Source organism: Zeugodacus cucurbitae, chromosome 6 (assembly GCF_028554725.1).
Source record: "Zeugodacus cucurbitae isolate PBARC_wt_2022May chromosome 6, idZeuCucr1.2, whole genome shotgun sequence".
NCBI lineage: Eukaryota > Metazoa > Arthropoda > Insecta > Diptera > Tephritidae > Zeugodacus > Zeugodacus cucurbitae.
The window spans coordinates 7,596,363-7,614,908 of NC_071671.1; the positions used below are offsets into that span (position 1 = coordinate 7,596,363).

The 18,546-nt window shown below is 32.7% G+C and overlaps 1 protein-coding gene across 8 annotated transcripts; it reads left to right on the forward strand.

Annotated features, from left to right (window-relative positions):
- Positions 1–50: 50 nt before the first annotated feature.
- Positions 51–17,916, forward strand: LOC105210342 (serine/threonine-protein kinase 10). 8 transcript variants are annotated; one of them, XM_011181222.3, is made up of 12 exons: positions 51–185; positions 2,020–2,884; positions 3,002–3,200; positions 3,279–3,589; positions 3,667–3,807; positions 6,083–6,158; positions 6,272–6,606; positions 6,673–8,514; positions 8,605–9,228; positions 9,295–9,401; positions 10,749–10,881; positions 12,148–17,916. In XM_011181222.3, exons 2-12 carry the CDS (start codon positions 2,561–2,563, stop codon positions 13,348–13,350), a joined length of 5,295 nt encoding a protein of 1,764 aa, XP_011179524.1. In that variant the 5' UTR covers positions 51–185; positions 2,020–2,560; the 3' UTR covers positions 13,351–17,916. The 8 variants fall into 8 exon arrangements, with proteins under 8 accessions (XP_011179524.1, XP_011179521.1, XP_011179529.1 ...); XM_011181219.3 differs by lacking the exon at positions 51–185 and adding an exon at positions 211–435; XM_011181227.3 differs by lacking the exon at positions 51–185 and adding an exon at positions 211–435 and having other exon boundaries at positions 16,851–17,916.
- The last annotated feature ends 630 nt before the right edge of the window (positions 17,917–18,546 follow it).

An 18,546-nucleotide genomic window follows, 5' to 3' on the forward strand; every position in this document is an offset into this window, starting at 1 on the left:
TCAATAATTTATAAACTTTTCTTAATATTCTATGTGAGAAACTCATTTTGCCGCCAGTTGTCGCTGCTGTCAGAATGCATTGATTACGATATTTTCTTTGCGCAACTATTGGACTGCATATTGCGAGTTGGAAACACTTTTTTCCCATTTCGCTTTTATGTCAGTTCTACTTTCTACCATAATTCGTAAGTTGATTTAATATCGGTCGGAATATGTTTTTATGGTTTAATAAATTTTAGTCATTTAAATATTAAAATTGTCAAATAATACTTGTACTAAATGTATCTAGTTTCAATTGGTGTTTTTGTTGGTTAAATTAACGTGAAAAATTTGTAGTAATAGACAAGTTGCAGTGTGCTAGAACATCCTTACATGTTCGGCAGTTTGCTTACGCTGCATTAAAGTTCGTTTATTTTCCGTTCAGTGTCAAAGAAGGTGTTTGAACATATAATTTGTGATCCCACAATATCATATTTATTGGTTTTTCAAGCAGCAAATTTTTTTGCAAATTTCATTGCCTCGCATGACCAATTTTAATCAAATTTTGTCCTACCTTGTGCAGGGCTGCCAACTTGTACCTTTCCCTGCTGATGCGTCGCTATGAAAAATGGGTGTGCTTACAAATCAGTGACCTTGCATTTGATTTTAATAGAGTGACATAGTGCTTTAATTTCATTTAGAAGTTTCCACATATTGAAATAAAAATCAACTAAAGTGTATGACATATACTTTTAAAATTGTTTATTCGTTTTATATTTAATATAAAGTACGACAGTTGGCAGTCCTAAAGTAACCGCCATTTTATTTTAGTTATATGTTCTTTTGGACAGTTTCAGTGCTGTCATGAATCAATGTAAATATGAGTGACTAATAGCAATAGCGATAGTGATAAGCGGCGCATTTTTACCTCATCGCCAAAAAATTTTGTGTTTCATAGAAGCTGAAAAAAAAGTATTGCGAAAACTTGGCTTATAATGTTAATTAAATGCATACAAGTTTTAACGAGCTATGAATGAAATTGCCGAGTTGCCACGCGAAGCGCTAACGAATGGCAGCTGATGGCTGGTTGGCTGACTGGCTAGCTGTTGACTTTGCCTGTGCATGAATGAACCAGGAATGCAATGAATATCGACTAGTTTCACTGGCTGGTTGTTGGTTGGGTGTTAACACTTTCATATTTACGTATAAATAATACCACTTTGAAAGTCGTGAATACTTTATCGTTATTGCATATTAAGTGATAACAGACAAGTTGATAATTTTAATACCAATAAGTTTCCACTGAACTATGCAAGGCCGACTACGTGAGAGTTGCTGATGCCAAGTAAAAACATACAAAATTGATTTTCTCAATGTGATGTCTAGACTTGGATATTACCATCCTAAAAAAGCAATACCATGATCTGTTATATGCAGTTAAAAGTCCAAGCAAAAAATCCACATACGTGATTTTAATAGCCAATTAATTTGTGCATTTATTTATATATCGAATGTGTATAATTATTGCGTGCAATATTATATAAAATATATGCATAAAATTAGTGAAACATGCAGTTTTGTTTTCGCAGCTTAGATGAGTCACATTTTGTACACTGATGTAATATTTAAATTTAGCAAATTCCAGCATTTGCAAACAATTGTATAAACAGTGTAAACTTTTCACACTACTCATAAACTTGTATCATATGTTAATCACTATGCCAGATGTGACAACAGTCAAAGCGATCTGCTAAACATCTTCATAAACAAATTATACACTAGGGTTGGGCGAAATCTACTTTCACCACTCCTATATGTGCAATTTTAAACTGTATATTTTAAATTATTTGGGAATACATATATAAAAAATTCGTTAAACTAATGAACCGTTCAGATAAATAAGCAAAAAGAACAAGATATATTGATTTCTTAGTTTCATGCTGTTGAATAATTCTATTCAACCCATTTCAATTGTTCAACATTTTTATTATTGCTTGTGTATATTTTGTGACTCTATTGAATCTTTCTTTGGTTTTACAGTTCTAAAACGTACCCGATCACAAAGGCATGAAGACCTAATTTTAAAGCCGATAATTAAATTAGAGAAGAGAGTAAAATCGCAGAGAACATTGAACGGCTAAAAGGCAAACGGTGGTAGGGGAACACGTGCGTCGAAACAAATACGGCTACTGCTACTGCTACTACTGTCGCTGCGGCTGTTGCTTGCGCGAGAAGGGTGACCCCTTTGCTTATTGGAATTGAGTGTAAACTTGGTGGAAATGATTTTGGATTGATTTGAAAAGAACACAAACAACAAAATAAAAAAACGAGGAGGCGAAAAGAAACTGTGAAGAAGAATTAGCGCTACTTGAAGAGCAATTAAGCTGCTGCTGCTGCATGAAAAAAGCGGAATAAAATGAAAACAAATACAACTACTTTTGTGTGTTAAAAGCAAAATGTAGTGCCTTTGGAGTGTAAAACTGCTGTGGATAATTTTTTTTTTCTGTAACGTTAATGTAGCAACTTACCCCTACGACATAAATATTTAGCTCTAATTTATATACATTAAATAAGCATAACAATGTCGTTCATAAATAATCTTAAGAAAGTATTCCACCTTGGTGGTGGAGAGGCGAAAAAGAAACGCCTTTATAATAACATCAAAATGGACACAGATCCGGCGGAGTTTTGGGAAATGGTAGGCGAGTTGGGTGATGGCGCATTCGGCAAGGTATATAAGGCGCAACACAAAGAGCAAAAACGCTTTGCTGCGGCTAAGCTGTGCACATTAGAGGATGAAGAGAATCTAAGTGATCATATGGTTGAAATAGATATTTTGTCCGAGATAAAACATCCAAATATTGTGGAGTTGTATGAAGCGTTCTCAATAGAGGATAAGCTATGGGTGAGTTATTTTTATTTATTCGTACTTGTTTATTTTTTTTGCTTATTTTACCAAACTCCACACTATTATTACATGTGCACACACACAAACTCACACAAATATTTGTTTTGTCTGCAGATGTTAATTGAATATTGCGATGGCGGTGCACTTGACAGCATAATGGTGGAGTTGGAGAAACCACTCACCGAACCACAAATAGCCTACGTTTGCCGACACATGACTGAAGGTTTGACCTTTCTACACAAAAATAAAGTGATCCATCGCGATTTAAAAGCTGGCAATGTATTACTCACCATGGAAGGCGGTGTAAAATTAGGTTTGTATAAATTTGTTTGTCAAATTCGTTTTCGTTATACACCACAAATAACTTTAAATTTGTTTACTCGCTTTACAGCTGATTTTGGCGTGTCGGCTAAAAATAAACATACTTTACAGAAGCACGACACATTCATAGGCACACCCTATTGGATGGCGCCTGAACTAGTGCTGTGCGAAACATTTCGCGATAATCCTTACGACTTAAAAGTGGATATCTGGTCACTGGGCATAACATTAATCGAGTTAGCGCAAATGGAACCACCAAATAGTGAAATGTCACCGATGCGTGTTTTATTGAAAATACAAAAAAGCGATCCACCAACACTGGATCAGCCATCAAAGTGGAGTAAGGAATTCGTTGACTTTCTAAAGAAAGCTTTGGTCAAAGTGAGCGCCTCAAAGAAATTTCCAATAACTAAATTTATGTTTATATTTAAACAATTTTTTTTTTGTTGTTATGCTAGGATCCACAACAACGTCCAGCCACAGATATTTTATTACAACATAAATTCATAAATTGTGAACTAGACGCTAAACCCATAAAAGACTTATTATTAGAATATAAAGCGGAAGTTGTTGAAGAAGTTGTCGATGATGATGCTGAGGTAAGTGTTATTCTGTATATACCATATATATTTATAAATGCGTCTTACTATTGTATATTGTATATGTCTGTATGTACATATGTAGTATGTGCAATAATAAACACCTGCTTTCGTTATTTCATTATTAATAAGTATAATATAATGATTTTTTTACACGCTGCTAATAACCTCGCGCAATGCGTTCTTTTCCATACAAACTGCACACTTAAATTACAAATAAAAAACATATAAACAATTATTTGTATACGTTTCACATTCACACTGTTGTTGCTTTTAGAAGCTTAAACGTCAAGTGAAGCGGCGCTCTCTTTATCAGAGGGTTGGTAAGTCGGTGGTGGACTGTTTAACGACCTCGTGTGTCGTTTGTTGTTTACCACAGAATTTTTTCATGTCGTTTTTTCTAACTCATAATTAAAGTCTAATTAATGATTGCATGCCATACTTTTTTGATGTTGCATCATATCGTTAGCAATATTTTGTTTTTCGAGTTTTTCGATTGATTTCTTGAAAAATCATGCATTTCGAATTCATTAAAATATTTTTTTTACTAAGAAATATGAGTTTTTTTAATTGGAAAATTTAATGTAAAATATTTTTTTTTATGGTTTGGTGAATTGTAGAGCTTTAATTTTAAATGAAAGCAAAAAATTTGAAAAATTATTAAAAATAGATATCACATTAATAAAAATAAACAACTGGTTGTGCAGTTTATATTGATAAAAAATAATATAAAAAAAAATAATAAAAATAAAAAATAATATATTTATAATTAATGTTTAAAAACATATGAAATAATATTATAAAAAATATATTTTTTAAATTAATGTCTAAAAAAATAGTCTTTAAATTAATATTATACAAAAATACTATCTTTTAATTAATAATAATAATAATAATAATAATAATTTAATAATTTTTATTTTGTTTTTGTTTTTGTAATTTTTTAATGAATATAAATTTACTAAAAATTGTGTGTTTTTTAATTAATAACTGCACAACTACAAAAGAAATTGTTTTCAATGTTTAATAAAATTTATTTGGTTTAAAAATATTAAATTTATACAATCACTTCGCACATCCGTAAATTTCAGTGTCATCGTAAGCTTTTTCGTAGCACCATAAACACATTTTTAATTTTTAAATTATAAAAAATTTCATTAGTTGTTTAATTTTATTGTAGTGGCTATATTTTATTTAAAATGCAGATTATTAATAAAAATTTTATATAAAATAACTTAAAGCAAAATATATTTTAAAAAATAACCACCATAATTTTTTATATATTAAATTCATAAAATTATTTAATATTTATTATAATTTATTTACATTTGATTACAGTAATAAAAATAAAATAAAACAAAATTAATTAATTTTTTTAAACTACATATTATTAAAAAAATAATTATTATTTTTAATTAAATATTATTACAAAAATTAATTTTTTTTTTAATTAAATATTATTAAAAAAATTATCATTTTTAATTAAATATTATTACAAAAATTAATTTTTTTCATTAAATATTATTAAAAAACTAAAAAAAGTAAATTATTTAGTTTTTTATAATTAAATATTATTAAAAAAAATTATTATTTTTAATTAAATATTATTACAAAAATAATATTTTTTCATTAAATACAACTACTTTTTTGAAATTCAAATAAAATATTTATTTTGAAAATTATAAAAAATATATTTTTTATACATAAATAAAACTATTTTGTTTTATATTATTTTTGTTGTTATTTTTTATAATTTTTATTATTCTTTATAATATGTATTATTTTTAATTTATAATTAATTTTTTTAATTTATAATTATTTTTTTTTTAATTTATAATTAAATTTTTTATAAATAATTTTAAATATTTTTATTTTTTTATTCGTTTTATTATTTTTTTATAAAATTTTGTATATTTAATTTCACGTTTTTTTATTATTTTTTATAATTTTTTTTTATATTTTTTTGTAATTATTTATAATTATGTATAATTTATTTAATTTCATGTTTTTTTTATAATTTTTTATAATAATTTTAATTATTTTTTTTTTAATTTTTATTATTTTAATTATTTTTTATATTTTTTACAAGGTTTATTATTTTCATAATTTGTATTATTATTTTTTATAATTATTTTTAAATTTTTAAATTGTTTATTATTATTTTTGTATAAAATCCGTAATTTTATAAAAAATTTTTGTTAAAAATCTGCATACGTAAACCACACTCCATAAAAATATTATCAATTTCAATATAAATGATTTTCCTACAACTTAGGAACCCCGCAACTCGGCGCTCCGGCTCGACCTGGACGATGACTCTGCCTCTTTGCAGAGCCAAGATATTGACAAACGTAAGTTTCAACATACATACATACACTTACACTCCTCCTACACACATACATACACACGCTTTGGTTGTCGTTGTTGTTGTGTCAAGCCTTGCCATATGATACGATTTATTTAGTTCCAGGTACCCCAACATCAGTATCTATGGACTCTAAAGAACCAAATCAAACAAATAGTATACCACAAAGTAAACTATCACAACCACAAGGCGGAGCTGCAGAGAATGCTTCACCTGTTTTGCAAAAAAGTCTTGAGAATAATAGTATAACAACATCTTCGAAGGTAGCCAAAGAGGATGAACAACCAATAATTAGCGTTAATAATGCGCCAAAAGAGAATGACACGAGTAAAACGCCTACAACTGCTGGAGTGGTCAATAAGCAAGCAGTTGTTGCTGTCAACGAAACTGCTGATAATAGTCTTCCAGAGAAAGGCGTTGACGCCGATAGGAAGGTGAGTAATACAAGAATTTTGGTAAATCAGTTCTATTTTATATACATCTCTCTCTCGCGCACGCAGATCACCAAAAAAGAGAAGGGTAAAGCGCCACCACCACCGTCGGCTGCCAAGACAACCGAAGCACCGACACCACCCGCTGCAGCCACTGCAAATGCACGTACCGAGGCGGAGAAGCGTAGCAACGAAGAACGTGCACCGGCACCGCTAGCGCCCATAACGGTGCCCGTCGAGCTGACCAAAAATGTGGAAATCGATGTACAAACACCGCTTGCCACACAACACTTTGGCGGCAATGAGCCGCAAGAACAACAAGCGCAAGTGCCAACACCACCATCACCGCCATCGCCGACCACATCGTCAGCAGCGGTCTCGGTGAATTCTGCTACGTCGTCGGTGAAGAGTGGCGCTATGCTCAGCTCGAGCACTTCGCTTATCACCATCAATAGTGAGGCTTCACCAACCAGCACGCCAACTCGTGCATTCAATAATAATAATCAGGCACAACAACAACAACAACAACAAAATGTAGTTCATCCCAATAGCTTGGAAGCGGGTGTCAGTCAAATACGAGTAGTGACCAGCACGCATCCACCGGTCATAATTGACAATACGGTGTTGCCTGTTGCTCCCTCAGCCACGCAAAGTGAAGTGATCATCGTTTCGAATGATTTGAATAAGAGCACACATGTGCCGGAATCTTCGACGGATGACGACTTCACTTCGTTCGATGACAGTCTGGCCGATTCACCGCTCTCACCCCGTCAGTCATCCATGATAGTGGCCGTTTGTGAGAAGAGCGCCGAAGAAACGGATAGGGCGGACATAAATGCCGAAAGCAATCAATCCCAAATCGGTAAGGGTTCATCGCGTGCGCGCAAATTAGACGAAAGTGAGGTGCTAATTGTTAGCCCATCTTATGTTGACGATGACTCGGCGTACAATACCGCTACGGGCAGTCACGAACACAGCGAACATCTAATGGATACGAGTCACGTGTCTGTGGTGACTGTCGGCGATGAGATCAAGGTCAAGGATAGTAGTCATCTAAGTGCCGATCAATATGATACGACACTCGGTAGCAACAACGACAACAACAATCTAAATAATCAACGAGCACCATTCATAAAGAATCACAGCAACAACAACCACCAAAATGGCCAAATTATCAGCGGCGGCGGCGGCACACCAACAGAAGATGTAAATATTATTATAAATCGAAATACGCCACAAGACATTGGTGTCGGCGGCAAACGCCCATCACCGGATAATAGCGTCGGCTCTATGGATTCGCGTACATTAAGCGATAGCGGTTCGCTGCGCTCAAGCGGCGGCGGTGTTGTACGACGCGCTGTCGGCCTGAACATCGCAACGGTTGATCAGAGTGACGTTGAGAGTATCGGCACCACAACTAGTCATGATAGTCGTAACGAGGCGGATACACCCATAATGGGCACGAAGATACCCGAAGATGAGGAAGTGGTTATACGACGAAAACAGGGTGCGCCGAAGGTCGTGGCACCCAATGGGCCGACTAAAGAGGAAATCGAATTACGTAATTTACGTAAGAAGACGCGAAAACGTACGCGAAAATTCGAAATCGATGGTGTACAAGTGACAACCACCACAAGTCGTGTCATTTACGGTGACGAGGAGGCCGGCAGACTCTACGATGATCATGTGTTCCGCAAGCAAGAGTTGCGCGAATTGAAAATGTTGCAAAAGCAAGAGAAGAAACAACAAAACGATTTGCAATTGAAGGAGCAAATAGCGCGCGAACAACAGGATCGTCGTTTCGAACAGGAACGCATTTCGCTGGAGAAGACCTACGAAGCAGATATGGATACATTGGCAAGACAACAGAAACAGTTGATTGAGCGCACGGAACAGGCACAGGAGAGTGAGGTGAGTGAAGACTATTTATTTTGTTTTTAATTTTGCAAATAAAAATTTTTTCGAACTAAAATGAAATATTTTCTTTGTTTTCCTTTACAGTTGCGCACCTCATCGAAACGCATACGCTCCGATCAAGAGCAGGAATTGAAAATATTCCGTGAGAATTTGAAACAAGAAATCCGTTTGCTGAAACAAGAAGTCGACTTGCTGCCCAAAGATAAACGTAAGGACGAGTTCAAGCAGCGTCGTTCCGCCATGGAGCTGGATCATGAGGAGAAGGAGCGTGCCTTCCTCGATTCGCTCAAAGAACGCCATGAATTACTATTGCGACGCTTAAGCGAAAAGCATCGCGATCATCTTGCCACCATCAATCGGAATTTCCTACAACAAAAGCAAAATGCCATGCGTACACGCGAAGCGTTACTTTGGGAATTGGAAGAGAAGCAACTGCACGAACGCCATCAGCTGTCCAAGCGACATGTCAAGGAATTGTGTTTCATGCAACGTCACCAAATGATTGTGCGACACGAAAAGGAGCTGGATCAGGTGAAGAAGATGTTGCAACGCAAAGAGGAGGATATGATTAAGAAGCAGGCGTTGGAGAAACGTGCGCTGCCCAAGCGTATACGCGCCGAACGTAAGGCGCGTGATTTGATGTTCCGTGAGTCGTTGCGCATATCCACGAATCTGGATCCAGAGGTGGAGCGAGAACGGCTTAAGAAGGTATGTGTGTTTTGGAGTTCTTTAATTGAATTTAGAAAAAAATTAATTTTTTTTTTTAATTTACAGTTCCAAGAGCAAGAGAAGAAACGATACACGTTAGAGGAACGCCGTTTTGAAATTAAACATCAGAAGCAGTTGGAGGAATTGCGTGCTACACGTGAGGGTGCGATAAGGTGAGCATATTTTCGGAAATTGTAGGTTTTGATTTGATTAATTGTATGGAAATGGTGAGCGTTGAGATTATACTTAATCTTTAGAGACCTCAATTTAAATTTTGTTTGATAAATATCGGGGAAAATGGCTGGCATTGAGACCATACTTACTCTTTAGAGAGCAATTTAAATTTGAAAATTGGGATTACTTAGAATTGACTTTTACTCAAGCTAGTGGCCATCCACGCACACGAAGTCAAAATTAGACTACAGTTGTTGTTGTAGTTAAGGAAATTCTTTTACTGTTCATTTAACATTTCTTGACTTGATAAAAAACCGGATCCAAACCGATTACCCAATCTGACTGACATTGAAGGGGAAAAACAAAAAAAGAATATAGAGCGCTACAGAGCTAAAATGATTACAACTGGCTTGTATAAAAGTTTGAAATTGTACTCTAACCTCGGAGCACTTCGCTATCATACTAGTTTGGGTGCCTGGTCACAGCGGAATTTGCAGGAAACTGCAAGGCTGATGAGCTTGCTAGGCTAGGCACTTCGGTCTCACTTACAGTGGAATGGAAACAAATAGGAGCGCCGCTGTCCTCTTGCAACCTGCTTCTGGATGAATGGGTCTCAGCCGAACTGAGCAGGCGCTGGATAGGTTCTTCTGTCGCAAGATCATTCTGGCCCAAAGTAAATCGCAAGAGGTGAGGGGAACTATTTGCCCTAAACAAGGTCAATCTTTCCCAAGTTATAGGTGTTCTAACTGGCCATTGTCCCATCAGGACTCACGCGGTAAATTTAAAAATGTTACCGGATGCTAGCTGCAAAAGCTGACTAGAAAAATGTGAAGTAGAATCCTCCCAGCATTTCCTTTTGGAATGTCCCGCCTTTGCGACATCTAGACAAAAAATCCTTGAATCTCACTTTTTTGGGCACCCCCGCCAATTAGCGGGTATAGAAGTTAAAAACCTCTGCAGATTTGTGGTAGGTTCTAAGCGCTTTGTCGATTCATGAATAAGTGAGGGGGTTGAATTTAACGGCATCACAAAGCAGTCGCTCTTTATAGTCTAAGGGTTTCCATTTCTAGGGAAACAACCTACGTACCTAACCTAACTCTAACCTCAAAATTTTTTCCATAACTTCAAATAACAGAGTTATTGTTGTTGCATAAATATAAATACTTATATACAATAGTTCGAACTGACTGAGTTGTGGTTGTCTCTCACTAACTTGAGTAATCGCTCTGAGGTTAGGTTCGTTATTGTTTATATTAAAATTTTAGTTTATACTTTCAGTGAGCTTTAAATTCTTTTATTTGCATATTTGAAACATTAATTCATGTATTTTTTTCCTCATCTAACAGAGAACTCGAACAGCTGCAGAATGAGAAACGCAAAGCTTTGGTCGAACACGAACACACCAAACTAACGGATATCGATGAGCGACTAAAGGCTGAATTGCGTGAATGGAAGGAGCAATTAGTACCTAGAAAACAGGTAAATATTCGTTTAATTTGTTGTTATTGTTTTTTGTTTAACACGAGTTATAAATTTTTAACACTTTATTTGTTTTTGGTTTTAATGCGTATAAGGCAAGCGACTAAGTTGAGCGCAAGCATTTGTCTCTTAAGTTGAATTTGCAATAATTTTGTACACTATTTTGTGCCGAAGTTGTATTTATAGGTTATTGGTTTAATTTTAATTGTCATAAATTGCGTTGTGTTGTGAGGAATTGTTATACAGTTGAACTTTCCTAACTCGAATCACCTACAAAAAAAAAACTTCGTGTTAGAAAAACTTTCGAGTTACGAAAGTTAATTTGTATGAAATTTGACTTCTATTGTCAGTTCGAGTTATTGAGAGCTTCGAGTTATGAAAGTTCAACTGTATTTTTTTTGTGATTTTGTTTGTATAATACACCTACAACTACAATACATAAATACACATACAATTTTAAGTTTAAACACATACCCCCTTTACGCCTGGACATTGCTTTGTATGTTGTCTACTTGTTGTTTTTGTTGTTTAAGTTTCATATTTTATTTGTTTATTTTTGTAATTTGCAGTTTCGTGTTATTTGTTGCTTGAATATTGGCATTTTTAATGTGATTTTATGCAAGTTTTAATTTTGTGCCTTATGGCGCTGCTTTGCGCTCAACTCAACGCTGTCTCTGTTGCTTTATTTACGGTGGCGTTGTCTGATTTAACTGTTGTTTTATTATTATAATTATTAATTTTGTTATCATTGTTGAAAATTTTATTATTCTTGTTAAAATTTTTTATATTATTGGTATATTTTACTGTAACGATTTAATTTAAAATTTGTTTGTGTTGTCGAGTGCGTCAAGCTTGCCGAAAAGTTGTTTTTTTTTCGAAAACTACATACATATATTGTTTACTAAATACTTTTAAGGTTAAAAACCAAGCGTTACAAAGACTTATCTCTTATTATGTATATCCTCTTCTCTTTTAACCGCTACATTTATACATATATGGCTTGAATTTTCGGATATTAATAATGGTATTGAATTTAATACAACCAATTTTCTACTACTACTAATCATTATATGCTGATATTGCATGCAAACCTGCCAAAAAAATGCCAAAAACAAAAATTAAATTCTTTAAAAATCAAAACTCAAAAATAAATCTCTAAAAAAACATACATAACCTCCATATGGGGCATGGGAATATTCTGCTGTTTATGCTTTGGCGTTGGTACTGCTTTCCAAAAACAAAAAACGAAACAAAAATCGTCTATAGAAACTCATCGATACGCTCAATGAAATGTCCGCGCGTTTTGAGCAAAAACATGGTCCTATACCCGAACGCGTGCCATACACGCTGCAAGATATTGAGGTGCCACTACAGTTGCGTGGTTTCTTCAATGATGCACCACGCACGCTACCGCGTGGGCTTTTCCTCAACGACAATCAAATGTTGCGTTCACGCACCTATTTTACGCTCTCATCGGATCCGCGTGCCAAATTCACCGGCTCAACACCGGATCTGAGCCGCAGCATGCCGACCACACCGATTTTCCGCAAATTTGCGCAAACTAAAATGCGCAGCGATAGCTTAGCGCTGGAGCGAGCGCCGCCGAAATTGCGTGAGGAATGTCTAACAGAGGATATTGTTGAGTTGCGTCAGGCGCATGGCGTGCTTACGCCACATTTTGCCTCCGCTGCCGCAGCGGCCGCCTCAGCTGCAAATAATGCTGCACCAGCAAAAACAACAACAGCACCAACACCGCCACCAACAATCGATAATATTGATACGCCCACTGATGCTGCTGGCCAATTGAAGGCAATTAATGTGCAAACACCTACGCTCGGCATCAGTCGTCAAGTGGATACAGAGCGGCCGACGCTAACGACTTTCCGCAACACAATGCCAACGGCGCAACACAGTCAAAATGCGAGTGCAACAAAAAAATATGTGGCGCCACTGCGTGATATTGATATTGTGAATGGTCGCTTTAGCAACAGAGATGAGCCGGCGTCACCACCAACTCCAACATCTCCCACAACACCAACGAATAATGAACCCGAATTGCGTCAACAAGCGCAAAATCTACTCTATTCCTCATCGTTTGCCATTAAGCGACCCTCACTCTATGGCAGCGGTCGCTCCTCACTGGGCAGTTCCCAGTCACTCTACGACATTTACGAGGGTACAACACGTTTAACGTACAACAACAACAACGCGCATGCAGCGCCACTGCCACCACCGCCGCCGCGTGCCATCAGTTTGGTGGGCAAGCAGGCGGCGTCTGCGCTGCTCGACAGCATTGAACCGTCCTTGCGTGCCTCGATCAAGTTGAACAGTGTGCAGGAGCTGCATAGCCTGGGTGCTGATGATGATGAGAACGAGGTGAAATACACGTTACCGCGTATTGGCACAATCGATAGGAAATCGAAGAAAACTAAAGCACCCAGTCCGTTGGAAGAGGATTCAATGGCTTAGTGGAGAAGAAGAAGCAGAAAATAAGAAGTATTCGCGAAGACACTTGCAATTAATTAACAAATAAGAAGAAGCGAAATATGCAAATGAAATTCATAACTGTAAATCTTAAGGCCATTTAATGTTGAGCAAACGTTGTAAAGAAAAAAACGTGATTTCTAATTACGCAAAGGGTTTACAAGTGTACTATACATATATCACTCCAACTACAACTACAACTACTTACATCGTATATATCGTGCATATACATACATACATACATATATTCATGCTTTAAATAATAGCTTTATCAAAAAAGAAAAAAAAAGAAAAAACATCGTTGATCCTACATATGTGTTGGCACTAACTTATTATTCGTATTGTTTCGTTTTGTTCATCGTATTTTTGTTTTGTTTCCACTCCTTTTCATCGAACCATCCTACGGCACTCACATACATACATACATAGCTGAAAGTATGTATGTTGGCCACTAACCGTTTTAACTGTGTATAAATGTGTGTGTTGTTGTGATTGAAAAGACACTACACTATGCAACAAAGAAGAAATAAAATTTATTCAAAAATATTTTTTTTTTGTTACATAGTGTTAATTGTCTTATGAGAATGGTTGCCATAATGTTTTTTGCTGTTGAATTAAATGCCAAAACTTCTTTTTGCGTAAAGCAAAACACAAAAAAAAACATTCCAAAAAATATGTTTTTGTATAAAAATATAGCTAAAATGAGAACTATTCGGGACACGCCTGCATAATGATTTATAAAAATATAAAATATACATAAATGCATTTCTTTATTCAAAAATATGTTTATTGTATAAAAATTTGAAATACTACGAGTTTAAGTAAGCACTGATAGCTTACAACGTTTAAAAGTATGCTGAAAATGTTGAACTTTCGAAAAATATAAAATTTAGCAGCATAAATTTTTGAAAATATTTATTGTCAGCACAATCCTGTAGTCAATCTTTAAAATACCGACACTAGACTATGAATTGCGCCTAAAAGCTGCTACATAAAATTTTCTAAATATTTGTAATAAAGCCTAAGAGTTGTTTCATTTAATTTGAAAAGCTTTTTTGAACACATTTCCATCACCACGAGTGCTTCATAGTTGCCATATTTGCATAATTACAGTGCCGCATACATTTGAGCACATTCATAAAATGTGGTTATTTGTATGTAGCGCCTGAAAGATGCCATATTTCTTTGAAAGAGTTATTCATAAGCAGCAGTAAGCGGAATAATTTATTTTGTTGTTGTCCAATTTAGGTTAATCTATTTTTCGTAGAAAGCGATTTTTGAAAATAGTCTTGCCTACATTAAGGCGTACTAAATATTTTTTCAGTTAATGAAATATCAGTTGAAAAAAAATATATTACATTGTTCAGTACAAATAGTAATAAAATAACAATAAAATAAATTGTTGTAAAAAATACAAAAAAAAAATATTTTGAGAAAAGTTACAAAAATAATTTAAAAAAATAATGAAAAAAATAAAAATTATTTCATATTAAAAAAATAATAATAATCAATAATATGCAGGAGCAAATCTGTTGTAATAATTCACACAAGTTTACTGCTATTTTTTCCTTTTTTTTTGACAAAAAATAAGGTTGATTATAAAATATTGTATACTTTTAGGCGCTAAATCAGTTTTTTTTTTATATTTTAATGAGGGGAAATTAAATTAAATTAAATTTAAATCTTCCGCCTCTAATATTTCATTATATTGAGAGAAATACAATTTTTGTAGCATACCTTTAGGCGCTTATACTTTATTCTATATTTCAAATAGTTTGTGCAGTCGTTGAATCATTGGAACTTGTGAGAAATCGATGCATTTTACATAACTCAATTCCAATAGTCTCTTAAAGCTTTTCAAAATTCTTAGTTAATTTTTTTTTTCAAAACAAATAATTTTCTAAAAAAGTTGGAACTTTAAAAAAATTTAGAAAATAAAATTTTTAAAAAATAATTTTTGGTATTAAAAAAACAGAATCTGTTTCTAAAATTTTCTGAATTTTCATTTTTCTAAACAAAGTTTTTATCAACAAAAAAATTCCAAAAAAAAATATTTTTCAACAAAAAAATTCCAAACACTTTTTTTTTCAACAAAAAATTCCAAAAACTTTTTTTTTCAACAAAAAATTCCAAAAAAAAAATTTTTTTCAAGAAAAATTATTATTTTTACCATAATTTTTTTTTCCTAAAAAGAAAAAATAATAAATTTTTCAACAAAAAATTTCGAAAAAAAAATTTTTTCAACAACGAATTTCCAAAAAAAAATTTTTCAATAAAAATTTTCCAAAAAATAATTTTTTTAACAAAAATTTTCCAATTTAATTTTTCAAAAATTAGTATTTTTTCCATAATTTTTTTTTTCCTATAAATTATTTTTTTTCAACAACGAATTTCCAAAAAAAAAAATTGTTTCAATAAAAATTTTCCAAAAAAAAATTTATTTAACAAAAATTTTCCAAATTAATTTTTTTTTTCAAAATCAGTATTTTTTCCAAAATTTTTTTTTCCTATAAATAATTTTTTTTTCTAAAAACATTTTTGTTTTCATATAAAGTGATGTATGTATGTTATTCATTTCGTTGCCATAAAAATCTTGCCAAAGTTTTGCTGCAGCTGCAAATAAGCGCTGCTTTTAATAAAAACTAATTAAATATATATACACTTTAATTAGTATTAGTGTAGCATTTACAAATGAAATTTTCGATGCACTTATATTTGAAAAGAAAAAAAATTAAAATAAAAATACACACGCGTGAGTTATTAATATTAAAAATATATATTTTTTCATACTAACAAAAAATAATTACACGCATCGCATAAATGCCAGCAAGCAAGCAAATGAGTAATGCCAAATATTTTACAAGTTATTAGCACCAATATAAAAAAATTAATTGCAAGCAATATCAAAAAAATCAAAAAAAATTAATTTTAGGGAGGTTTGAATGTGGCACTGCGTACATGCATGGAGAGGGTAGGTGTTTGTTGACAAAAAATGTGCGCTTATTTTACTAATATATATATATATAATTATTTTTTATAATTAAAAAAAATCGAAAACAAAAATCCAGTGAAAAAATACAATTAACAAAAAAAAAACAAAAAGTGGCTTAGCTTTATGTCTTAACATTTCACTTCGCTTAATATAATTTAACAATATATCATTTATATATAATATACTCGTTTATACATATGTAGTAAGGCATACATGCATTATGTAAATAGCAAGACTACATAATTTATAAAATAATTTATAATTTTTTTGTAATTTTTTTTCTCTCTTCTTCCGTACCCACTCATCTTCCACTATCACTACTTTCCCCCAAACTATCGTTTCAACTAAACCGCAATGTACTACATAACCTCGCTATTTTAAAATCCCGTAATAATCATTTTCGTATATCTGTTGTTGTTGTTGCTGTTGTACCATTTGTTGTGTCACGTTTATGTTCTTTATATCCATTTGATTTGAATTTCATTTAAATTAGCGGCTGGAGGAGACATTCGCACAGCAATTGGACGAAATGGAATCGTTGTATGGCGGCGCATTGGTCGTGTCCATGCCGTCAGACACCTTGCAGCGTGATCACTTTACCGGTTCCACGCGCAGTAGTCTGTCGTCCTACTCGGAGGGTTGAGCGCGGCACACACACACACACACACACACTGTTGACTAAGAAATATTATTAAAAAGAGAGGAGTAAATAAAAAAATATACATACATACATTATATATATATACATAAACATATTTAACGCAGTAAATAAATATGAATATAAACGCGTATGAAATTTACAAAAAAAAAAAATTATAGTAATTTGAATCCAAAAAATACCGAAAAAAAAACAATAAATTACGAAATATAAGTGAAATTACATAAAAAAGAAAATATAAAAATTAAATAAAAAATTAATTTAAAAATAAAAAATTAAATTAAAAATATAAAAAAAAAAATTAAAAATGAAAAAAATTAAATTAAAAATAAAACAATTTAAATTAAAAAAAAAATAAAATTAAATTAAAAATAAAAAGAATTAAATTTAAAAATAAAACAATTAAATTAAAAATAAAACAATTAAATATAAAAATAAAAAATTATATTAAATCGAGCAATTAAAAAAAAATGTTAAGCGTATGAAACCGTAGTAGAAAAGCATGCAAAGTTTAAACAGTTAGTCTGTCGAACAGAATGGCTAAGTAATTTTAAATATACACATACATATATACATATATAAAAGCATAATTTTTTAGTTTAATATTATCTGCTTATGTATCCTAGTTCTACTTAATTATTACTATTATTAAAATTATTATTATTATTATATTATTATTACATTATTATTATATTGTGTGCGCCTAGCCAGTTTCACGTTGTCTACTGCGCGCTTAAATATATTATTACACACATACATGCCTACTATCTACCTACCTAGCTACCCAACCTCCCCTTATTATACCACTATTATTATTATACAACTTTACTTCCATTAATAATGTAAATATATATAAGCCTTCAAAAATAAATGATCCAATATTGTAATAGATCGTTAGAAATGCGTTTTTTAATACTACCAATTAAAAAATATATATACAAGGTGTGTTCAAAAAATAACGGGAATTTTCGAAAACACTTCTCAAACTCGATTTTGAGATAACATTTTTCTTTATTAGCCATTTCTCGTATGCTTGTAAAATGACGACCCTTTAAGGTTCTCGTTTATATTTTGGAAATAGGAAAAAGTCACCAATTTGTTTATAATCTCAAAATTCCAACGGTTTAAATAATTTCCTTACCATTATGGAAGCTCTGAAAAATTCAAGAGCCATTTAAACTCAATTTGAACAAGTAAGGAAGCGCTAAGTTCGGGTGTAACCGAACATTTTATACTCTCGCAATTTATTTATTTAACTTTATTTATATTATATAATACACAATTTGACCCACTTATTCGTCATATATATTGTATAAAGTCCATTGAAAGTTGGAAACCATAATATTAGGTTAGAAGCACCGAGGTCCTCGTGTTCGATATATGGGGCCTTAAAAGCCTATGGTCCGATTTCGGCGATTTTTAGAATGGGGCTGCCACACTATTAACATAGTATTTGTGTAAAGTTATGCATCGATATCTTCACTAGCGCTTAACTTATATATTGTAAAGTAAACGATTCAGATCTTCAAAG

Excerpts from the sequence above, each read along its gene's own strand:
- LOC105210342 (XM_011181222.3), top strand. The coding sequence starts at position 2,561 with ATGTCGTTCATAAATAATCTTAAGAAAGTATTCCACCTTGGTGGTGGA. Across the intron at positions 9,402-10,748 it reads ACACGTGAGGGTGCGATAAG|AGAACTCGAACAGCTGCAGA; the intron begins GTGAGCATATTT and ends CTCATCTAACAG. Across the intron at positions 10,882-12,147 it reads AATTAGTACCTAGAAAACAG|AAACTCATCGATACGCTCAA; the intron begins GTAAATATTCGT and ends AATCGTCTATAG.